We start from the raw sequence: 26,125 nt of genomic DNA, 5'->3' as shown, positions 1-26,125 counted from the left end.
CGATAGTGAGAGGCCCGTGCACCGCGATGAAGAGTGGCCCCCGCTTGCCACAACTAGAGAAAGCCCTCGCACAGAAACGAAGACCCAACACAGCCATAAATAAATAAATAAATAAAGGAAGAAACAACCCCTCTCTAAAAAAAAAAAAAAAAAAGAAATTTTATGTTAAGAACTTATTTTTAGTTCCATTCAATCTTCAATTTTTAAATCAAGGTTACTTTATAAATTAATTTCAAACTTATACTAATATCATACACAAAAGTTTGAAAATTGTCACTCAACACCTTAATGGATAGCAAGTTAACATAATGTTACGTCTAGATGTAAACATATAAACACATACTGTAGGTGGCTCCACTATTATTTCCACATGATAAAAAATTATTATAAGAATAAATAATAAATAAAAATTTAAAAGTTATCATTCCTTTGTTATTTACTTATATTTGTAATTGTGAAGTTATAGAATTTATATACTATTAAAGAACATAATTTAAATGCTGTATTCCCCCCAAGAGATCAAATCAATCTGCTATTACCTAGATTATCAAGGATAATAAAAATGACTTATTTTTCCCCTACCTTGATAGGAGATATATGAAAGTATTCATAGAGACTGAATTGTGATGAATCTACTAATGAAACTATTTTATATTCTTCTTGGAAAGCTTCTATATCTTTATGAAAAAGTTCAACCTATAAAGGAACATAAAATATTAAAAATTTAAGGGATATTTCTGTATAAGTATTAAGCTAATAGCTCACACGCTGCAGAATACTCCCCCATAATATCCAGATTCAACATTGCTCATGATTGGGAACTTACTGCTTTAGAAGGGAAACTAACATCTCTACTGTTAGGAAAGTTCGGTCACTCACAAGCTGATAAGCATATCTTATATGTTTCCATCCAGTGCATTAAAAGACACTAAGGTTTTCTTCACGTGACCATAGATTTTATTCCAAAAGGCCACTAATCCATCAACACTTTCTTAGGAATAATACAATCATAATGTACTTGTAGCTTTTTGATAAATGCATTACTGACATCTACAGAGGTCACTAATATAATCAAAAAAGGGAAGGCACTGAAAGTAATTTTTCATGAAGTGATTAGTGCTTTCATTCTTGATAATCAACACTACTTCTTTTCCAAATGCTCACAAATCTAGTACTTCTGTGTGTTGAGAAATGGCCCAACATTCACATTTTAACTGATTAACAAAAACTTCAAAATGATAACCTTATTAAAAGCATATCCAGAAATTCACTTCTGGGATAACGGTGTAAGGAGCTCTTTAGCTCTCCAGTGAAACTGGTAAAATTTATTTAAAAGAAACAAACTTTTCAGGCCTCTATGAATGGTCCTAAGGGTATAACCAAATAAAACATCTATTCAAGAAAATCTATAAAAATTTGGTAGGAAAAGTGAGTCTGTGGTATTTGAAAAAGGACCATTCTCTCAGTTCCCCCTCCCAACTCAGTAAGCCAGAACTCCAATCTAGACTGGTGGACCCAAGAACTCAGAGTTCCCTCTCTGCCCCACCTCCAACTGGAAGACTTTCTTCTTGGGAGGAACAGAGGTCAGCACTTCTCATCCTGCCCCCAGCTACTAGCTGCTGAGGCTAAACTACATGGGAAGAAGGAGCTTCCCTCTTCTGCCCAGCCTCCACTCAGAGAACAAAGGCTCTACTTGGGTGTGACACCACTGAGAATACTGAGGTCTGATCACCCTTGGCCCACCTCCAGAGCTCCAAAGCTCTGGTCCAGAGATATTGCCTGGGCGGGGGTGGGGGGTGGGGGGGTGGGAGTAGACTTTAAAACAGATAGCTCCTAATCTCTTCCCAAAGAAACTGACTTCATTTACAACAACATGTAAAGTTCAGGCCTAAGAGTGCTCTAGGAAACAGTGAATGTTGTGGTGAAAGGCAACTGGGAGGAAAATTCTTGATTCAGTGAAGATACAGGCTAAACTGTAGGCCTGTTAGTTTTTGTGAAAGAACTGGGGAAACAGATGGGGTTGGAACAAATATCAAACACTTATCTTCAGATCACTTCCTTCAAAGGAGGCCAAATTTGACTGGATTAGTCTGTAGAACAATTTATGCCCTAAGGCATTACTGAAAAAAACCAGAGCAATCATCCAGCAATTAGCGGCTGTGATCATGGAAAGAAATGCAGAGAGCCCTGTAAAAACCACTTTTATTCCAGGGTAACTGTAGGTGTCCCAAATCTTCACCTCCCTGAGGAGCGACATCAAAGGCTGAACAATGCAGGGAAAGGTAAGGGTGGGGGTGGGGTAGACTTCAATAAAATAATCCAGCCAGTCACTGAACTAATAAATAAACCAATAACAATAATAAGCCTTGGAGAAAGGGGGACAAGTATCCAGCACTGTTTCAGTATACAGTTGACCTTCTGTATCCACAAGGTTCCACATCAGTGGATTCAACCAACTGTATATTGAAAATTAAAAAAAAAAAAAAAATCCATTAAGTTCCAAAAAGCAAAACTTCCATTTGCCACAACCTGGCAACTATTAACATAGCATTTACATTGTACTAGGTATTATAAGTAATCTCAAGATGGTTTAAAGTACATGGAATATGTGTGTAGGTATATGCAAGAACATCTTACCTTTTATTTGCCTTATCCCTTTTCTCATCAAATATCCTGGTCATATCCAAATTTCTAAATTATTAATCAACACAAAAGTAACCCAGGAAAATAAAATAGGAAAAAAGTGATGTAAACATGACTGATTATCCTCTTCCCCCTACTACTGGCCTAAAACCTTTCCTCCTATTTGCTAGTCATCTTAAAAAGGTTATTTGTCTTGCTTCCAACTTCTATAATCTGAAAATGTATTATCTGCCAATGTAGAACCATGGCAGCATAATAAAAAAATTTTAATTTTTAAAACCATTTTAATACATTTAAGAATGTATAATGTTACCATTTTTTTAAGTCCTCCTCTTTCCTTAATTCTTCCCATCATATTATTATAAGTCTTACCTCTGTTTTTTCAGTTACTTCAGCTGCTGTCATAAGTTCTGATATAGCATAGACAAACCCAAGATCCAACCTGAGATCCATTTCTTGGATCAACACTTTGAAATACCTATAACACAAGGTAAAAAACATTTTAAAATCATCGATTAACTGCATTAACAAAATTATATAGGAAAAAATATTAGATAAATATTAAAACATCGAAACTTAGAACTTTTTAGGTGAATGAATTAAAAAATGTCACGGCAACACTATTCATAATGGCAACAGACTCATAATATGAAAATGCCTACAAAAAGGAAATCGGTAAGTAAACCGTGGTATATAGTCACACAAGAGAATATTACATACTAGTTATAATAAATAAACTCTAGCTACATACAACAAAATCAATTTTAGTAAAAATCTGAATGAAAAAAGCAAGTCCCAGGATATATTTACAGTTAAAAAAATTTTTTTTAATTAGGAAAAATTTTGGCAAAGTAAGAAGCATAATGTTTAGGTACACATAAACAATAAAACAGTATTTTAAAAAGGGAATAAAAATAGTATTTATCTTGGTGATAGGGTGGAGGAAACAAGAAATACGGGAGTGATACATAGATGGATGTTTCTGTCAGTGTTCTATTTTTTGAACTGGGTGGTGACTGAATTGAAAATATTATTTTCTTGTTTCTAAAACAGTATGCAGTAATTATAGACAACTTAATAGAGAAAACAAATAAAAAAGAAAATAACAAAATATACACAATTCAGAAATGACTACTGTTAATACCTAGGTATAATTCATTTGGAGCCCTCTGACTCTCCAAGATTATGAAATAATTGATTTTTCCTATGACCTTTATAATTTAATATTTTACACTTAAATCTTTGACTCATCTGAAATTTATTTATTTAAGAGTACAATTAACTCATATTTAAATTAAAACATTAAATGCACACACAATAAATGTATTAAGACACTTACTTAATACGTGATATCTGCGAATGTCCTGCAGATCTCATGACAATACTGACATCTGTAAAGGGCTTTGGTGCTGTAGAGATTAATAAATATGATTAATGATGCTTTAAACAAAAGATAAGCATTTTCTTGCAATTTAATACACATCACAGTGGACAACTAAATTATTTGCTAAATCATGAGTATCAATTAAAATTACTGATATTTGTAAGATCTATCACAACCTTAATTTCAGACTCCAGGATTGTTCTTTTTAATTATCTGTATTCACTCTAAGGTTAACTGATCCTTTAAATTAGTGATTTTAAACCAGAAGTATGCATTAGAATCATTAGGAAGTCTTTGTGAAAACAGACTCAGAGTCTTATCTTTTTATTCAAAGGTTCTAGTGGCTTTTAAATTAGGGGTTTACAAATTAGTAATCTTTTTTAAAAATTAATATCTCTAAACATTATATATATATTTCTAAATAATCTTTTCTTCAGTATTCACTCAGTTTTATTGAAGTTAGTTGAGTACTTCCTGGTCTTTTTTCAAGCTGTTTAATTTTCCAATCCTATAGACACTAAACTTGAGAATGGTTTCACTTCATATTTTTATAGTAAAAGAAACCAAATAGCTAATACAACCATTTTTATGGCAATGTAAAAATACAAACAAACCTGAATCCATGGTGACCGACTTAGGAGGTTTAATGGGGTAAAACACAAATGGAAATATAGCACCATGTATCTGGTTTTGGATCTAAGAAAACAAACAACAGGTCAGTATATTAATATGTTAATTATAGAACCTGACTAGAATAACAAAATTTAAGAAGTAGAAGGAATCAAAAACTCTAGTCCAACAATGAAACTTAAGTACTAGACAAAACAGACGATGCGAACACATTTACTGCCATATTCCTTTAGAATATAATTTGACTATCTTTTCAAACTCACCTGTATTCTGTAAATTTGAATTCTAAATGATGATTGATGTGCAGATGTGCTATATTCTACTTTTAATGCTGGAAGGTAATTTCTTCTTATAGCTATTACATGTGGCTGCAGAATTTTCATGTTAGTACCACTAGGTGTGAAGCGAACCTGAAAAATATGCCCCCACACACACACACACAAACATGGAATTTCTCTTTATTTATTAATTGATTAAAATTAGAAATCTGTATCAAAAAACTTTAAAGATAATATTAAATAGTAGGCTAAATATTTGATGAGATTTTGACTGAGATCTTTATACCCCATATCCATACAATTCACAAAAATATTCATATAATCCTTATAACTTGGTTTTATCACTTTTTATATAACTTTACTAAAATTTCTCAAAAAAATAAAGCGATAACAGTTTAACAGTTTTAAAAATAAAACTAAATAACTTATTGCCTTCTTGTTAACCAAGGAGTAGATCATTAGCAGCTTAAGAAAGTCTGAATCTTGATACAGAGAACTATCCCTTTAAAATATTCTATATAAAGTATGTATAATAGGATTCATTGTTTTGTAAACAAACTAGTCTCTCCTGAAAAACTAACTTGTGATTCATCTAATTACAACAGATAAAAATTAAAACTTCATATCAGTACTTAAAAATATTACCGGAATGTTAGTGTCCAACTCAATAACCTTATCTTCTGATGGTGAAGATTCAGTATATTCCTTAAATTCTTTCTCTAACTTCTCAGTGTGCTTTACACTCATTGGCTTCCATCTTGCCTTCTTCTTGGGCTTTGTCTCCCAAACCACATCAGAACTTATATATGAAAGCAAAAATCATGGTACTAATTTATAAACATTTTCATTTTAACTGGTTTATTACATGAATTACCATTACTGAAAAACCTTCAGTAAATTTTTGCAATATCCCTAGTTGTAAGCAAGCATATCACAAGTTTAAAAACATGAATTCATTCAACCAATACTTATTAAACTCCTATTTAGGCACTACTCTAGGTGGCAGGGAGATTATCAGTGAACATTTCTGCCATATTGGAGCTTTCTTTTACCTGAGGAGTGATAGACAATAAATAGTAAATTAGCATATTTTAATATATTAGGAGGTGAAAATGCTTTTGAAAGAAGAAAAAGTAGACAGGGTAAGTTGGATGTGGAGTACTGGGATATGCAAAGTGGCAGGGGTTGCAGCATCAGAACAGAGTGGCCACCAGAGGTGTCATTAAGAAGGCGAGATTTCAACAGTCTTAAAGAAGATGAGGGAGTTATCCAGCACAGAAGAGAAGAACAACATTTCAGGCAGAGAGACAAGCTAGAGCAAAGACTCCAAGCAGAGCATGCCTGTAGTCCAGGTAGAAGAGCAAGGAGGCTGGCATGCCTGGAACACATTAAGAGTAGAAGATGAAGTAAGACAGATAACGAGAGGCAAAATAACGTAAAGCCTTGGGGATACTGTAAAGACTTTGAGTTTTATTCTGAGATGAGGACCCACTGAAAGATTATGCGAAGATAATCAGCCACATAGTCTGACTTAAGGTTTAAGAATGTACTGTGTGTTGGAATGGGAAGAAAGAAAAAAAAGGGATGAAGACTAGAACAGGAAAACTTGTTAGGAATGTAATGTAGTAAGCCAGGAGAAAAATGGTGATGGCTCTGCCTACGGTGGTCTAAGAGTGAGGCAGTACAAAGTGGTCAGATTCTACGTGTGTTTTGAAGCTAGATCCAAAACACTACTTTTAGATGGATTAGAATGTGGGGTGTAAGATAAAGAAAGGAATCAAAGATGATTCCAAAGTTTTTGGCCTGAGCAGCTGGAAGAATGTAGTTGTCATTAACTCCAGTGGGAAAGCAGGTTTTGGTAGAAGGAGATCAGGAGTTTGGTTTTACATACTACAAAGCTTAAGAAGTCTCTTAGATACCTGAGTAAAGATTTTATGTAAGTTGTTGGATAGATAAGTCTGGAGTTCAGGACAAAAATCTGGCTGAAGATATATTTCTAGAAGTTTTTGGCATATATATGGTATTTGAAATCAAAACTGAAACAGAGAAGAGGACTAAGGTCTGAGAGCCTCAAGGTACTCAATATTAAGCAGTTGAGAAAAAGACAAGCAACCAATAAGTGAGAATAAGAAATGTTGGAACAGAAAGAGAAACCAAGGTGGTGAGATATCCTGGATGTAACATCAAGGACACTGTATCAAGGAGGGATCTGTGTTAAATGTTATAAATGTAATCAATACAAAGACCGGTAATTGTACACTGGACCTGGCAATACTTAGGTCTCTGGTGATCTTACCGAGACCAGTGTCATGGTATACTGAAAGCAAAAACCTGTTCGGAATGGTTAAAGAAAAAAATGGGTAAAAAAAGAATTGGAGATAGTGAATATATCTTCTGTAATAGATAACACTTCTAAGGAGTTTGGCTATAAAGTAAAGCAAAGAAATGGCCAGTAGGTAGCAGGAAAAGTAGGTTCAAGAGAATTTTTTTTAGTTGAAAGAAATTACACTGGTTGTAACAATTCAATAGGGAGCCAAAAATTATTGAGGTAGGAGAAAAAAAGAAGAGAATTGCTGGATCAATGTCTCAAGAGGCAAGAGTGAATGAAATATAGTGCAAAAGTAGAAACATATGTTTAAATAGGAGCACATACAATGTATCTATGATAACTAGGAAATGTGTCACTGTAATGTATAGGTAAAAAATATTGGTGCATAGGAAGCTGAGATATTGGCAGTGGGTCTTTGGACGTTCCCTTTTGATTATGTCAATTTACTCGGTGAAGTAAGATGCAAGGCAGTGAGCTGAGAGAGAATGGGGGTTTAAAAAGGGATAAAGTGTGAAACAGTAATCTAGGAGAGAGTGTGAATGGAACAAATCTAATTTACTAAAAAATTGCTATAAGACTTAAATGCAGAATTTAAAAATCTATCCACATTCTAAAATTACTTCACTTGTTTTGCTTACTTAAGTATGTAAGTTATTTAATTTTATTTATTCTATTTATTTCTTCTGAAATTTATGTTCACTTAATAAACAGAAAAGTAGAAACCATGTATTAATCCCCTTTGCATTCACATCATTTAGCATAGGAGATAGCTCATATCAGGTTTCATAGGCTTAAAATCTGTTATCTATTTGACATTTTTATTTAAGTAATAAACATACTTTTTTGAGAACAATAAAAATTTCTAAGAAAATAGTTTTAATATGCCTTTTTATTTATTTATTCATTTGGCCACGCCGAGTGGCATGCAGGATCTTAGTTCCCCAACCAGGGATCGAACCCGTGCCCCCTGCAGAGGAAGTAGAGAGTCCTAACCACTGGACTGCTAGGGAATTCCCTTCAATATGACTTTTTAAATGGCATGGATACCATTCAAGGAGAAGTCAGGGGCATTTCTAGATGAATTTACACAGGAAAACAAAGTCAAATCTGTATCATATACCTTTAATTTATATATTTATTTGAGAGTTTAACTCAAGTAAAGGATTAAAACTACATTATCCTTGTTATACAGACTGCAATACAGAAACGCTCTCAAATTTGGCAGTAATATACATAAATTAATTTTAAGTGTTTATAAACAGGAATATTAAGTGCAAAAGGGAAAGAAAAGAGTTTTACTGGTGATGACTTATGTGGGAAATGGTAAATACAGTATTATCTTATTAGATCTTAAAGTGCCAAGGTCAAAGTAGAAAGTGATTAGAAAGTGAAATGTACAGTGTGGGGAATATAATCAATAATAATATAATATCTTTGTATGGTGACACATGGTAACTAGACTTATTGTGATCACTGTAATGAACAGAAATACTGAATCACTATGTTATGTACCAGGAACTAACATAGTGTTGCAAATCAAATGTACTTCAAAAACAAACAAACAAACTCATAGAAAAAGATTAGATTTGTGGTGTACCCTGCACTGTGGTAGGCGGTAGTGAACAGTTTAACATTTCCTTATGACATATTAAAGAAAGAAAATATACCTTTGAGAAGTTGAATAAATCTAATTTTTAGAGAGCTGGGAAAATCAACAACATGATGAAATAAATTTGATTTTTGGTATGTCTTTATCTCAAAAGGCAAAAAAAAAGCATCAAAGCACTTTTAAATTAGCATTACCTTAGATTAGTATCAATGAATAGTCAAAACAGAAAATTTAAACTAACTCATTTTAGATTTTACAATCACCACTCTTAATGATTAAGAACTGATCACTTAAATGTATCCAAATTTTAACGCATCTAACCTTGTAATGCCAATATAGGCTACTTCTTGCTTTGTATAATTGTTGACAAGAGAAATTCCAACATCTTGTAATGCCAACACAATTTCTTGCTCTGCTAACTCTGCTTTCTCACTTTCGTATGTCACTTTAAATACCCTTGGATCTTCAGTGAATAAAATAATGCGTTGTAAGCCTTCAAAGAATGAAACTAAATAAATGGTCTTTTCCCCCAGATTTATAGGTGCCATCATATCCTGAAACAAAATCATCAAAAAAAAAAAAAAAAAAAAAAAATTAGAGTTTGGTCACAACCAACACGAAATCTAGATTCCACATTTGAAAAATGAGAATAGTAATGGCACCTCGTTCCCAGGGTTCAACAAAATAAATTAATAATTGTATAACATTTGGAAGTTTACATAATTAAAATCAGTTGATGACAGGTTCTGCCATAATCATTATGAAGTCAGGAAGACAGGCCAACTGTTCTTTTAATACCATAGTAAAATCTAATTAAATAGTCTTCCTTTTTAGGCTAATCAATAACACAAAATTTTATTTTCTCTGATTTATTATAAGACTAATCAATGTGTTATGCATTAAAAGTTGTTCAGTCAGAAATTCGTATTTCCTTGCAGAGTTGAACTAAATAAATAAGATAAAGAATATCTGACACCTCAGTTGCATGCTCTACACAGCACAAATATTTACTACAGGGTTAATTCTGCAGGAAGCCTTTATATATAAGCATTGTGCTGATATCAGGGTCTTCAGTTTCAATAATTAACTTCTAATAATTAACTGTCAGCAATGAATTTCTAGTTAAGTGAACACTGATTAACAGGAAATTATAATATATAGTACACATTCATGTTATAATCCACTAAAATTAAAAATGAGTTGTTACCACAGTCATGTTACTTATAACACTTTCTAAAATAAAATACATAGTACTAAAACTACATTAAGATATAAATAAACTAATTTCCAAATAATTCTGAAGTTTTTCTAATATGTTACACTGGATTACAGATTTACCTTTATAAACCTGATCTATCATTTTGATATAAATATTATGCTATAAATATGCAAAAGTACTAATCAACAGGTCAAATATTTGATTATTTTTATTTTTTATATTAAAATGAAGTCTTTTTTCCTGAATAAATCTAATAATCATGAATTTAAAAAATAAAGTTAGGCCAGTTATGGGCAGCCCTCTCAAATACATTCAAAGAACACTGGACTCCACAAGAGCAACATTGAAAAGACAATGGAAAAATACCATCAATATGCTAAGAGAAAACAATTCAGAACCCAGAATTCCTTACTCAGCAAAAATATCCTTCAGTGAAGAAAAGTATAGGAAATAAAGATGCCTAAAGACAAATGAAAACTACTAAATATCATCATCAACAGAGACTCACTCAAGGAAATTCTATAGGAGGAATTAAACACTGGCAAAAGGAAAGTGATCCAAGATGAGTGTCTGAAGTAAGAAAGGAATGTTATGCAAATAAAATAGTACTTATGTGGGAGAAAACATTTTACAAAATTCGATATCCAGGCATAATAAAAATTTTTGGCAAACAAAGACTAGATGAGAAGTTCTTTAACCTCTTATCAAACCCCCCAAACACACACACCATACTTTGGCAAAGATCCCACTAAAGGTAAATGTTATATAACTTGAGACCAGAAATAAGGCAAAGACATGTGTTAATATCAGTTTTATTAAACAGTTTATAGAGATGCTAGCCAGTCCAGTAAGGCAAAAAGAAATTAAAGATGAAACGATTGAAAAGGAGAAAACAAAACTCTCATTATTTCTAAGTGTCATGATTGTCCATATGGAAAAATAAAAAACAAATAATATTAATAAGAGAATTCAGTGAATTTTCTGGATAAAAAACATCAAGAAAACCAAGAAAAAAAAGAAAATTTAAAAATATCCATATGAAATCTAGATACTGGAATTGTCAGATAGGCTTTAAAGTAGTTATGATCAAAACATTCAAGAAATTATGTAACAAGATAGAGAATTTTGGAACAAAAACTTCTACAATAGAAATCTTAGAACTGATCATTTCAATAATTAAAATTAAGAACTCCATGGATGACTTTAAGAGCAGATTAGACACAGTGAGAGAAGTATAGTGAAAAATAGGTCAGAAGAAAATATCCATACTGAAGGTAGGAGAGAAAAAGATGAAACAATATAGAACAACACATAAAAGTCATAAGAGGCACAGTGAAAAGTCTAACATTTACGTAATGGTGAATTCCAAAGATAAACAGAAAAAAAGAGGTGCCAACCCTGAAATTTGATATCCAGCAGAAATACTCCACTAAAAACAGGGCAAAATAAAGACATGTCCAGAATGAAACTGATAGAAAACTAATCAGCTGTAGCCTCTGATAAATGGAATACTGGCTGCCATATCAGTAAACAAAGGATGTTACAGTCATCAGCGATTGCAGCCACAGCCTATGGTGAGCTGGTGAGCCCTGAGGAAACTCAGGAAGAATACCTGCCATCTAGCAGCCATCAGACTGCAGCCACTCCCCACGGTGAGACCTGAGGAAACTCAGGATGTGAAAACACAGGATACTGGCCCAAGATAGCTGAGGTGCATATCAAAGGAATGATTTCAGTGAGCCCAGACTCTTGCATCTTCCTATACACAGAAAAGTGCTAAATTCCTTAACTTGGGATATCTGGTTTTCTTTAATGAACAAGAATCTTTTGATGTTCCTGACTACCTGCCCTTTGTTGTAAAACTTCTATATAACCTGGCTTCCCCCATTGCCTCCTCGGAGCTGTTCTCTCAGGGTTACTCAGATGCTGCCTCCTGGGCTTGAAGTCCTAAAAGTTCCCGCCCAATAAAACATAACTCTCAACTTTTAGGTTGTGAATAATTTTTTAGTCAACAACTCACACTAAAAAAATAGTAAAGAGAAGAAAAATGAACCCAAACAGAAGTATGGAGATGCAGGCAGAAATGAAAAGTGGCAAAAGGAGAAATATGTGGGTTAATTTAAATGGAATACTAATTGTAGAAAGCAGTAATAATACTTCTTATGGGAGTTAACCTATTTAGAAATAAAACACACAACAATATTACATAAGACGGAAGGAGTAAATGGAGTTAAAGAGTTCTAAAGTCCTTACATTACTGGGAAGGTGGTACAAGCACTAATTTACAGCAGGTTTTAATAAGTCAAGAATGAATGTTGCAATATAGTAGGAAGCTAAAGCTTTAGGCTTCTCTTAATGTGATGATCTTTTTGTGTCCCTTGCAGAAAACCTACAAGCTATGCTCATGGGTTGTTATAAGAGATATCTGCTACTGTGGGGTAGGGCTTCTAGGTCAAGGGGGGCTCATAACACACCCAGTGAGCCTTGTTTTCCTTCACATCAAAGCTGTTGTTTGAAGTGACCAAAGAGAATACCTCCTAAACTTGTCTGATGCTCCCTGCTGGTATGCTGTGTTTCCTAGCCTGTATCCACCCAAGCAGGCAGTTGTAAACTGTGGCCTATGATAGTTTTGTAAGTCTGAATGTTTAAGCCTAAAAAGATACTGTGGTGGGCACTGCAATACTACATACTGATAAAAGAATCAATTTAACAAAAAGACATAATGATTCTAAATTTGTATCTACCTAATCACATAGTTCCAGAATATAAGAGCCCAAATTAACAAAACCAAAAAAGGAATGCCCATGATTTTAAACACCGCTCTTCAAGTAACAGAACAAGCAAACAAAAAATTTAATGAGATAGATTTAAACAATTCAACAAAACTTGAATAAATCAATATATATATGTAACAGGGAACAGCCAATTTTGACTCCATGTTGGATCTCTTCCTTTGACTTTAACCTTTGCTTTTTGTTGCTTTTGTTATTATAATCATGCGTAATGGCCTGCCTCAGGGAACCCTGCCTCTCTGCTTGAACCTTAAACTAAAGTGCCTTTGTTCAGCTCACAGGGAGAGAACCTGACCCCGCCCACCTGTGAATGGCTGCAGAAAAGAAGAAACTAACACATTCCCTCCCCAATGCAGGCCAAGTGAGATGTTTTGCAATATAAATGGCCTTTTTACTTTACTTCCTCACCTCCTCCCCCTCTCTGTTCTATAAAAGAAACTGGCATCCAGATCCCAACAAGACGGTTTTTTGGACCACTAGTCCACCATCTTCTCGGTCTGCTGGCTTTCTGAATAAAGTTGTTATTCCTTGCCTAAACACCTCGTCTCCCAATTTACTGGCCTGTCGTGCGGCGAGCAGAGCGAGCTTGGACCTGGTAACACATAGAATACTGTAGCCAACAACTACAGAATATATATTTTTTTCAAATACACATAAAATATTTACAAAAACTGACCACATGCTGGCCTACAAAGTCAATTTCAATAAATTCCAACGAATTGAATCAGCATATGTTCTCTAGTCACAGTGGCATTAAGTTAGAAATAAACAAACATAACTAGAAAATACTTCTGAAGAGTGATAACCTAAGTAACCATGAAGCCAAAATATAAAAATAAATCACAATGAAATTTAGAAAATATTTTTAACTAAAAAATAAGTAATATACAACACAGGCAAATTTGTGAGATAAAGTTAATACTGTTTTTGGTGGGAAGTTCGTGACTTTAAGTGACTTCAAATAAGAAGTGAAGAAAATCTAAAAAACAATGATCTAGGTTATCTGCTATGAACTCATTTGCCCCCTCCCCCAATTCATATGCTAACGTCTCAACTTCCAATGTGACTGTGTTAGGACATAGGGCCTTTATGGAGGTTATTAAGGTTAAATGACATCCTGGGGGAGGGGGAAGGTGTAAATAGGGTTCTGATCCAACAGTATTCGTTTCCTTATAAGAGACACCACAGTGCTCACTCACTCTCTCTTTGCCATGTGAGGACACAGCAAGAAGGCAGTCATCTGCAAGCCAGGAAGAGGCCTCACCAGGTTCACCAGAACCTGACCATGCTGGCACTCTGATCTCAAGCTTCCAGCCTCCAGAACCATTAGAAATAAATTTCCGTTGTTTAAGCCATCCAGTCTAAGGTATTTTGTTATGGCACCCTGAGCAGACTAATACAATATCTATTTCAAGAGTTTAGAAGAAAATTATCAAATTAAAACAGAAGAAAGGTGAAAGAATATAATATAGATTAGAGCAGAAATAGGTGAAAATGAAAACAAATGTATAAAAGAGATCATCAAAAGAGCAAATTGATGGTTTTCTGATGGACAAAACTAAACTGAAACTAATTAAACTAATAAAATCTCAGCAAAACTTAACAGGAAAAAAGGAATGAAGGTACAAATAGTCTATGCTAGGAACGAAAAGGAGAATCATCCCCATAAATATTAAAAGATAAAAAGGTGGATATTATGAAAACATTTATATCAATATATTAGAAAACAGAGATGAAATAAAAGCATTCTTAGAAAACCTCTTACCAAAATGACACAAGTAGAAATAGAAAGCTGAATTGCTCTACATATAATAATAAAATAGCATTCATAATTTAAAACCTTCCTACAAAGACTACTGCAGGTTAAGATGGCTTGGCTTCACTGGTGAGCTCTAGCAAACATTCCAAACATTCTAGAAATCATACCAATCTTACATAAGCTGTTCCAGAAAATAGGAAAATTGTAGATATTTCCCAGCATGTATTAGAATGACCTTAACATCAAAATCTGGTTAGGACATTACAAAGCAGGAAAGTTACAGGCCAACTTCTCTCATGAATACAAGCAAAAGTCTTTAAACACTGGCAAGTCAACTCCAAAAATACAAGGTTGGTCTAATATTAAAAAACCAACCAAATAGGACAAAGCCCAAATAATATATAATCATCTCAAAAGATTACAAAAAGTCATAAAAATTAATAAAAATTCAATACTCATTCATTTACTCATTTGATAAGAGAAATAATAACTAGTGGCAAGAAAAAAAGACACTGGAATAGGGAACAAATTAAGATAAATTTTGAAAGACCAACAAAACTTTAATAAAACAATTTCTGCAAGTCATTTAATGTTACTGGAGAATGTTTATACCTAACTTTATTATTATAAAAAACAATAGTTTGCCATCCAGAGATAAATTCTTTCATTAATAGATCCCTAAATGTCCTTCACAGAAGCTAAATTGACTTGAGATGACTTTCAATGCAAAGAATGTATTTATATCGGTTTATAAATTGAATGCCGAAAGTACCTGTTTACCCTTTATAACATAACAGAAGCAAATAAAAAGGCAGACAAAATAAGACTGTTTCCAGTTTTAAACATTTTTGGTTAAGTTAAAGTTTGAATACTGCTTTAAAAATCTTTGGCAGTTTTTAAGAAGTGGAAACACAAAAGAGGCCTCAAAACTAGTAAGGCTGAAAGAGAGTAACTCAAAAAATAAATAAGTAAATAAAAGACTGCTGAGAACACCATAATAATCAATCCAGTACATACATCCTTTTGTGTTACTTCACCGTGGCTTTTTCCACATCTCCACTTCAGCTTTCTAGAGCCCACTGGATCAGCCCACGTATAAAAAACTGCTTTTCCAGGAGGGAGGGAATCTTCTATTTCACAGAGGGAACTGACATAAATAGTAAAAATATGCATTAAAGTAAGTGCAAGTATACGATTATTTAAAGAATCCAAAATAATACTTCATTAATTCTGAGTTCATTAATTGAGATTTGTGATAGTTCTAATTAAGAGTAGACTGAAAATTTTCCTTATACAGTAAAAAAGTTGGTTTTCTGAGAAAATAATGAGAATATTTCAAGGGAAATATTTGTCCTAGTTAGGAAATAAATATCTCCAGGTTTCTGAAACTACTTTGTCAACTTTTGTTTTAATACAAATTAATTATAAAAGAAAATTATTCCACTTACTTTATCTTATCTATACCAAATCTAAGAGAATTTAATTGGTAACCCTTTCCTAAGTATTGGTTTTACTGTGGCAAAGACAATACAGTTCAATTATTTCTAAAAACCATAAGACATGGGATACAAATCTAAGAAACTCAGTCAACTCATAAAACGATTCCCCAAAAGAAAATGGAGAAGTTACAAACCAAAGAAATAATAAAATATAACTTTTCTGAGCTGAAGAAGCTGACTCTGCAGATTAGACTTCATTGGGTGTCAGACTAAATTAATGGAAACAGAATATCATCCTAGATAGATCTTTGTAAAATGTTCAAATTTTAAGAAAATAGAGGAAAACCTGCCTATAAACATCTAGGACAATCACAGTTACGCATGAAGAAATAAAAGTAAGACTGTTCTTACACTTTTCTGTAATACTGAATGCCAGAAAACAATGGAGCAATGGCTCCAATTTTGAGGCAAGAAGTTATGACTTAAAATTTTATGTCAAATTGTTAATTTGCAAGAGAAAGACATTTTCAAGTAAGCAGTAGCGTAACATATTATCCACAAACCCTTACTTGTTCCAACCAAGCCAGAGAGGACTCAAAATAAAATTTTAAGAACTAGGATGTAGAAATATTAAACAACTAAACCAATCAAATAAATTAACTTGTTGTTAATATGCTATGAATCAATGCAAATACCTTCAAGAACATATTTTTGAAAAACTAACCATTTTATATTAATCTGGGTCAAAAATTCCAAATTATATTGATAAGAAACCGGGAATTTGGAAAGAGAAATTGAAGAAAATGTAAACTACTCCAAATTTTTCATGGATGAATTAGCAGATAACTGTTTCACTCTCAAAATTTTAAATGCATCAAAATCGGGACTTCCCTGGTGGTCCAGTGGTTAGGAATCTGCCTTCCACTGCAGGGGACACAGGTTCGATCCCTGATCGGGGAACTAGGATCCCACATGCCACGGGGCATCTAAGCCCGCACACTGCAACTACTGAGCCCATGCACTCTAGAGCCTGTGCGCCACAACTAGAGAGCCTGTGTGCCGCAACTATTGAGGCTGCACACTCTGGAGCTGGTGTGCCACTACTAGAGAAAAGCCCACGCATCGCGACAAAGAGCCTGCGCACCGCAACTAAGACCTGACACGGTAAAATAAAATAAAATAAAATAAAATAAAAGTAAAATATGCATCAAAATCTCCAAGAACACAAAAAGTAATTATCTACAAGAGAAACAAAATGTATATTTTCCAAATCATCCCTAGAAGAAAAGAGTCCATATTACCAAAAAGTATGGCAAAGAATCATAAATTAGTTGTTATAAGGATTACAAATGGGTTCAACATTTTTATTAAAAGACAAACAGGTTCTAACATTATAAAATTGGAAATAAATTCTCAACAATAGAAGAACATTTGATTATAGTGCATCTAAATGATGGAATATCATGCATTCATTGAAAATTGTGTTTTTGAAGCAAATTTACATGCTCACAATAGCTGTTAAAAACAAAAGGTTCAGAAATATAAACAGATAGAGAGCAATAGTAAAAAAGAACTGAATCAAAATGCTGACAGTGTTGGGATTCCAGGGATTATGTTTTTCTTTTCACAGTTTTCCTACAGAATTTTAAAAAATAATGGACAGTTGTTATTTTTATATGTAGGAAACAATTAAAAACCATATTAACAACAGCAAAAAAGCCAAGGGAAGGGAAGGCAGAGGAAACAAAAGCCCTATATTCCTTATTTTTCTATGAAAAAATATCAAATGTAACCATGTTGATCAGATAAATTTGGTTTAAAAATATTTAGAAATGCTTTAATTCATATAAATTTTAATCTATTTAGTTCACTGCAGAATATTCCTCATGAAAAAATTCATCTCAAATTCATCTCAGGAAATTCAAAGAAAATAAAAAGTAACCAGAGTCCTCAGAATGTTAACTATTTATGTGTACAAGTCTTAACCTCACAAGAAAATAACAACACAATGTGACAAATGCTTTAATCTATGTATTAATTTTATAAATTTCCATTAAGACTGTAATTTTTAAGTTTCAGAATTTCTACACAGGATCACATTCTAGTTTCTCCCTTATCCCTTACTTTTACAACTGTAACAATGCAGTAGATAAAATTTCTAAACACTTTATATCTGAACTGTACTATAAAGAACAGTGCAAAGTCAAGGCCAAAGAAAAGACTGAGAAGTCTCTAGTTCAGCCTCAGCCAGGCTCAACCAGATGTCAGAGAATTAAGCTATGATGCCCTACATCATCCACAGTATGTAAAGAATTAACTTAGCTCCTGTGTATCTTAGAATGTTACCAGTTATGTACTATCCTTGAGAGAATCGAGAAAATAGTCACCCAAATCATTTTCTGGAGGTTTTAATTCTGTGACAGTTTCTTTGGGAAAGGATAGCTGAGGTACATGAATTGAAGGACAAATAAGAAAAAACCATTTCTGTTTGCCTTTGTCAGTTTTAATCAACCAACTTATTATTTTTATAATATGGATAATCATAAAAAACAGGCTCTACTCTCTCTCAACATCTTCCTCAAATGAGAGAACTGATAGGCAAGGAGGAGTTCTAGATATTTGCTAGCTCAAGCTTCGGGTTCTCACTCAATCAATGCCTATTCTAGTCAATGATTCGAAGTGTACAGTTAGCAGTGGAAAAAAAGCATAAATGCACTGATAAATATGGGCCCACTGATAAATGACATGAAAACAAACTAAAAGAAGTAGACAAAATAAATTCAAGACAACCTGGGACACATAAATAGAGGAACAGAAGGTTACATAAATTGTAGTGGTACTAAGAGGATAAGGTATCACAGTATATTGAAACAAATGATATAATGAGTAGTCTTGAAATATCAAGACATAAATATGGTCTTTAGAAAAGCTTAAAAATGTAGCACTCCTTTCCTACATGCCTCAGCAAGAAAAAGGTATCCACTGTTTGAAAAAAATCTGAAGAATCAATATTTACATTATGTTCATTAAAAAAATTTTTTTTCAAAAATAGACAAAATTCTTATGCTAAACCCTGACAATTTCCTCACCAGATTCCACAATGATCAAGCTTTTGTCATACTTGCTTCAGTTCTTCTGGTTTTTCTGTTTTTGAAGTATTTAAAAGTAAATTATATCACTAATCATCAGGGAAATCAAAACCACAATAAGACATCACCTCACACCTGTCAGAGTGCTTATTATCAAAAAGACAAGAAAAGAAATAAGTGTTGGCAAGGATGTTGAGAAAAAGGGAACCCTTGTGTATTGTTGGTGGGAATGTAAACTGGTGAAGCCACTATGGAAAATAATATGGAGGTTTCTCAAAAAACTAAAAACAGAACATGTGATCCAGCAGCTGGATTATCTGTTCAAAGGAAATGAAAACACTAATTCAAAAAATATATGAATCTTCACTGCAGCATTATTTATAATCACCAGGACATGGAAACAACCTAACTGTCCACTGATGAATGAATGAATATAGAAAATGTGGTATATATAAAATGAAATATTATTCAGCCATAAAGAAATCTTGCCATTTGAGACAACATGGATGGACCTTAATGGCATTATGCTATGTGAAACAAGTCAGAGACTGTATCATCTCACTTATATGTGGAATCTAAAAAAAACAAAAAAAGAAAAAAGAAAACAACCAAAAAAAACAAACACACAGATACAGAGAACAGATTGGTAGTTGCTAGAGGCAGGGTTGGGGTGGATGAAATGAGTGAAGGTGGTCAAAAGGCACAAACTTCCAGTTATAAAATGTATAAATCATGGGGATGCGAGGTACAGCATGGTGACTATAGTTAATAATACTCTATTGTATGTGTGAAAGTTGCTAAGAGGGTAAATCTTAAAAGTTCTCATCACAAGAAAAAAAATCTTAACTGTGTTTGGTGATGGATATTAACTAGACTTATAGTGGTGATGATTTTACAATATATACAAATATTGAATCATTATATTGGACACCTGAAACTCATATGTTATATGTCAATTATGTTGGAATTTTTAAAAAAGTAAATTATAGATCTCAAGTCAGTTTTAACCCTATATACTTCAGTATACTTTTTTTTTTTTTTAATGAGGACATTGTTTTACATGGCCATAATGCCATTATCGGTGTTTATACTCTTAGGAAATTATCATAAAGTCAATGTCTCATCACCTAGACTCTGCTAAAATCAGGGGATACTGTATTTGTAATAATCTTCTCACCTTTGCTTGTACTGAACAATGTCATTCTTGGTGTGATTTATTAACAGGAATGTAGCTGCTCCATCACGATAATCTGAAAATGTAATAACTGTAGAATGCTCAGCCAAGTTAACTTCTGCTATAATACCTCCAAGCTAGAAAAAAGGAAAAGAAAATATTCTCTAATGTGATCATTTTCCAAAGAACACTAACCAATAACATTTAATAATAAAGACGATTCATAACTTAATATATTTTTTGATGATTTGGAAAGTAATTCAGGATTTTATACTGCATTTCTGGAAAACCATGACTCTCAATTATCATATACAGATGGGTCAAATTCAAGATGTGGTATGTTGTAGTATTCTAGGCACTTTAACTCAGCGGTCCCCCAACGGCGGCGGGGAGGAGGGAGTGTTCAGACAGTGATGTGAGCGATGGTTCGGTCAGTAATGCGAGCCATGGGGAGCGGCACATGAAGCTTTGCTTGCTTGCCTGACACCTCCTGCAGTGCGGCCCGGTTCCTAACAGGCTGAGGACCAGTACCAGTCCACGGCCCCCAGGTTGGGGACCCCTGCTCTAACTTTCCATATAACAGTTAAATTGTTTTAGGTCTCTTGCTTCTTTTAGAAGTCCTTTAGAACTTTTAGAACTTTTAGTCCTTTTAGAACTTTTTCCCTTTGCAAAGAGAAATGTTTGTTCATTTTTGGTGAAACAAAGAAAAAAAATCATTTAATAAAAAAAAAATTAGTAAGTATATATTAGCTTCTCTAATCACACACACGAAAGAATCACTTACCTCATTATCCAGACGCAATAAAATACAACTTTCTTGCTTGTTAAAATGTATCTTTTTGGGAGAGCCTTCACTTCTTTCAACTTGAATAAGAAGTTTATTAGAAGCATCCTCAGGCCAAAAGGGGATACACTAAAACATATATTACATATATTTATTTAAGTAAAACCGATTTCACCATAAAGACCTTTATCATTTTAATAAACCCATCAGAGTAGACTTAAAATAGTCTTAAACCTCTTTCAACACTGCTCTGGTTACTGGACTGCTTAGCTATAAACTGTTGACTTCAAGATGGGGTGCCACTTGGGGGCACTTTGAACACAAACAGTAATGGGTAGTAAGTTGAAGAGCTATTGATAGAGTGCTGTGAAGAGATGTTAGTGTGGTCCAGATCTAGAGACGGGTTGGAAAAAAGTAAGTAAACTGAGCCAAGTGATCAGTTTAAAACAGGGGAATGTTCAGTTACTAAAAATTATAATTGGGTTGTGGGCATCACTTAGTAATTAAGCAGTAGTCAAAGTACACACAAATGTCAAGTCAGGACATATATTAAATCCAGAGTCCTGGAAGTCAAATAAGGATTAAAAAAGCAAAAACAAAAGCAAAAACCAAGAGAAGTATCTAAAGTCTAAAGTTCAGAGTAGAAAACAGGCTCAAAATCTTAAGAAACAACCTGGACATCAGTGATCTGGAAACCAAACTAACGGAATAGGAGACAGTCAATGCACTCAGAAAGAAGACCAGACAACAGGAGCTGGAAACAAAGAAAAGAGCTAAAAGAACAGGAATGGAGAGCCAGCCTTGCCTGTAAACTATTACGTAAATCAGGTCTTAGTGTGATCCGACTCTGACCAGGCTGGTAACTTCACATAATTCAATGAGACTGCTCGTGTGCTCATCACGATCATCACCATATGACCTGAGGGCACTGTAGAAGAAGCTAGATGTTAGAGTCAAGTGCCTTAGGTTTATAAAGTCAGTTTTATTCAACCATAAAAAGTAATTAATGGAACTAGACATGGGACATGGTTAAGGCTATAACAGGCTGAGAAAATTCCCACTTGGGGCTTCTTGCAACCCAGTGGAAACTTATCTGGGAGTCAAAACAGTAGCAATACTAATCCAAGCATATTTCCCAGGAGGAACTGAGAAGACTAAAAATGATGTTCTCTCTGAAAACCCCAAGCCTTGCTTATTTGTAAGCCTTCCTTACAAATCAACACAGCTAATAATCATAAATATGCATTTTAAGTTAAGGTTGACTACTGTAAGCCAAAATTAAAATGTGAAGATTTTAAATTAGCAAAAGAAATTTATCTTAAGAAAAGCTGAGGGACTTCCCTGGTGGTCCAGTGGGTAAGGCTCTGGGCTCCCAAGACAGGGGGCCCGGGTTCCATCCCTAGTCGGGGAACTAGATCCCACATGCATGCCTCAACTAAGAAGTCTGCATGCCACAACTATAAGCCCACATGCTGCAACGAAGATCCCGCATGCTGCAACTAAGATCTGGCGCAGCCAAAATAAATAAATAAATGTTAAAAAAAACAAAACAAAACCAGAAGAGAGAAAAGCTGAAGTTGACAACAAAAAGTAAAATAAAAAATAAGTTGTTATGCATTTGTAATTGCAATTACTGTGAATATAAACTAACTGTTGGAAGACAAGCTACAGATTAGGTTTTTAAAAAGAGAAGACCCAATAATCTTATCTGCAATTGACATATAAATCAAGACACAGAACTACTGTAAATAAAAGTATGGAAAAAGATATACCTAGAAAATATATAGAGTAAAACAAAGCTGCAGTTATAATCTTGGCACCTAGATATATAGAGAGCTGTACATCCAACAAACCAAGAATCCATAGACTTAATGAGCACATATGAAACATCTGCCAAAAAAAAACTATATTCATTCAACAAATATTTATTGAGAGCCTACTGTGTTTAATCACTGTTCAGAGCCCTCCAATAGCTCTGTCCATTTCACTCAGAGCAAAAATTAAAATCCTTGTAATTCACAAAGTTCTGTGTCACAAAGTTCTGCATGATTACTCTTTATCACTGTTATGCCTTGCTCTCTTCTAAATACTTTTCCCTCTCCAATAATATTGGCCTCTTTTGCTATCCCTCAACCATGCCAAATATTCTCCCGTTTTAGGGCACCTACCCTGGCTGATCCTTTGTCTTTAATGCTCTTTCCCCAGATATCCACACTGCTGAGGGGTCCAGCTCCTGGCTAAAAACCTATGTGTAATTTTTCAGGTCAGACCACTGGTAATTACAAAGGCTTTACCTTTATCTGGCAGGTCTCACAGGGCAAAGCTGACCTCCCCATACCAGACTAGGTGCACAGCCAGTGCACTGCATTCTCAAGAACTCAGCCCCCACTTCTAGCCATGCCCTTACAAATATCTGCATTCCTACTACAGGCATCTTTGTTCAGAGGCCTCTTTATCAGGGCCTTTGGCAGAGGCCTTCCTCAGGAACCTCTGCAGGACCTCTTTATCGAGGAGAGAGGCGGAACTTGAAGATGCTTTTTCTCTACTCTGACTCGGTGCTCAGTACTTTCCCATTCCTAGCCCTTCCCCTTTGTTTTCTGCCACCCCCAGATCCATAAAACAGTAAGAGCTATTTGTTCATGGCTCCCCTGACAATGACACTACCCTCACTGATCCACCTCACCCCTAACTAATGTTGTTCCATAGGAAAAATGGTACAAGGGGAGGTGGTGCTTTCTTCAGTTTAGCCTCTTACTTATACTATTGCAGTAAGTGATTAAAGTCCTGAGTGTTACTTTCATTTTGGCTTGTTGTCTTTATCAGCTATTCCTGTACCTGGCAGCTCAGCTCCAACTCAGCTGAACTCTTGACAAGTGTACCTCTCACATTTTCTCCAAGTTTGTTCAAATGTGACCTCAGTAAGTCCTGTCCTTGACCACCTTATGTAAAATTATAGCCCACTTCTTGCTCATTAGAACTCTTAACACCTCTTAGCCTGTCTTATTTCCTTTTTCCCTATTAGACCTGTCACCTTTAAACATACTATGTATTTTACTAGTTGACTATGGTATTATCCATTTAATGATTTCCCCACACTCCCACTGAAATGTAAACTACACAAGGACAGGTACTTGTGGTTTTGTTAAAAGATGTATCACAAGGCACATAAGGAGTACACAATAAATATTGTTGAAAGAATGAATGAACAGGCAAACATGAAAAAAGGTACAACTTCTAGAAATGAGAAATATAATTATTCAAATAAAAAGCTCAGTTGAAGGCTCAAATAGCATATATATATATATATATATATACTGTACAATATATATAGTAAAAGTGAAAATCTATGAAAAATATATATGTAGAATTTATCCAGAATGAAGCAAAGAGTTATACAGATAGAAAATATAAAAAAGATAATAAGATATATGGAAGAAAGAATATGAAGGTCTAGAACAAATCCGATTAAAGACCCAGAAAGAGGAAATGGACGAACAGAGGAGAGGTAGTATTTAAAGAAACAATAGCTGCCAATTTTACAGAAGGTATGAAATATATTAATCCACAGGTCTAGGAATAAAGTATCTCAAGCAGGATATATCAAAGGAACCCACATGCAGACAAACAGCAGTATGACTGCAGAACATCAAAGACAGAGAGAAGACTGTGAAGGCAGCTAGAGAAAAAGGAAAGATAACCTCCAGAGAAATGACAGAATCACAGCAGAATTTTCAACAAAAATGGAAGCCAGAATATAATAAATGCTACAACATGTTGAAAAAAAATAGAATTGATTATCAAGAAAAAGTATCATAAAAGAAAGGTGATGATTAAAACTTTTATGGATAAACACAAACTGATGGTATTTACCTCCAAATCAGCTCTAAAGGAAATGCCAAAGGATGTACGTCAAGAATAATGATTCCAGAAAGATGGTTTCAGAGCAAAAAGGCATAATGAATAAAAATAGCAAACACTTCTCTAATAATCCTAACATACTTAAAATAAAATTTCTTCAGAAGTATTCTATTAACCTCAGGCAGTCTTTCAGAAAGCTCTTACCCAGAGACCTAATAGCTACAGATAGAGTAGAATCAAAATTTCATTCCTAAGACACTACTGTCTTCCTAAAATAATTAGCTTAACCTACCCTATAAAGGCATCTCTAACAGCTTCCTAAAGAGAATAAATAATTTCTTTCTCTTTGCTGCATTTATACTTTACCCAGTCTTCTACTGCCGTATTTAACGACATTTGCTTAGTAATTATTAAATGTCTACCTCTCTTATCAAGCAACGCATTCCTAGATGACAATGTTCGGATTTTAATAATTAAATTATTTACTTGGTTTATTCTGATACAAATAAATACTCAAATGTTCATGGAACTGAAACAAAATTGGGAGGTGGGGGTGGAGAGTTAAAACATTACATAGTGATTTCATGTATCAAACTTCAAGGAAAAATGAAAATCTAAAGAGGTACCTTTTTGAAATTCATCTACCCACCTGCTCCAAATCAAGAGAGAGCCATTTATCACTTCCCTCTTCAGCCACTGATATACGATATTTACTTTTGTTTTTAAGCAAAAAAAAGGGTGTAAATGTGACAATTCTGGTAATGTTAAAACTGCTAAGATCTATAGTGACACCAACCTACAGGGAAAAAAAATAGCAACATTTCAAAAACTATTCCATTATCATAACATCCTTATAAAAATTAAGTACTCAGTAGAGCTTAAAAAAAATGAACTCACTTGATATTCCATTTTCAGGCCCTTACATTTAACAGCTCCATGACTACCAACAGTATCAATTGAAAACTGATCTGACAATTCACTATCAGTTACCATAAGCTGAACCTAGAAAAAAATATTTCAAATATATTAGTATTTAGGTACCTTTAAAAATTCCTACCTAAGTTGATATATTTTTTGCTTTTTAGCCTAAACTAATATTATACTGTTAATGCACTAAACCCTTCCCAAGACTAAATTC

At 33.9% G+C, this 26,125-nt stretch overlaps 1 protein-coding gene across 3 annotated transcripts in view; it reads right to left on the bottom strand.

Annotated features, from left to right (window-relative positions):
• The window catches only part of VPS13A (vacuolar protein sorting 13 homolog A), a 259,530-nt gene that overhangs the window by 34,209 nt on the left and 199,196 nt on the right, over positions 1-26,125 (bottom strand). For all 3 annotated transcript variants that reach the window (XM_036854831.1, XM_036854832.1, XM_036854830.1), the window contains exons 49-60: positions 25,885-25,989; positions 25,637-25,783; positions 21,130-21,258; positions 20,349-20,482; positions 15,661-15,790; positions 9,195-9,427; positions 5,581-5,734; positions 4,921-5,067; positions 4,642-4,723; positions 3,983-4,052; positions 3,016-3,121; positions 583-696 (exon numbers count right to left, since the gene is read on the bottom strand). In XM_036854831.1, coding sequence (XP_036710726.1) covers positions 583-696; positions 3,016-3,121; positions 3,983-4,052; positions 4,642-4,723; positions 4,921-5,067; positions 5,581-5,734; positions 9,195-9,427; positions 15,661-15,790; positions 20,349-20,482; positions 21,130-21,258; positions 25,637-25,783; positions 25,885-25,989 — 1,551 coding nt within the window. The remainder of the gene's footprint in view (positions 1-582; positions 697-3,015; positions 3,122-3,982; positions 4,053-4,641; positions 4,724-4,920; positions 5,068-5,580; positions 5,735-9,194; positions 9,428-15,660; positions 15,791-20,348; positions 20,483-21,129; positions 21,259-25,636; positions 25,784-25,884; positions 25,990-26,125) is intronic.

This window comes from Balaenoptera musculus, chromosome 6, assembly GCF_009873245.2.
Source record: "Balaenoptera musculus isolate JJ_BM4_2016_0621 chromosome 6, mBalMus1.pri.v3, whole genome shotgun sequence".
NCBI classification, from domain to species: Eukaryota; Metazoa; Chordata; class Mammalia; order Artiodactyla; family Balaenopteridae; genus Balaenoptera; species Balaenoptera musculus.
The sequence above is the reverse complement of the archived record's forward strand: the minus strand, read 5'-3'. Positions and strand labels throughout refer to the sequence as shown.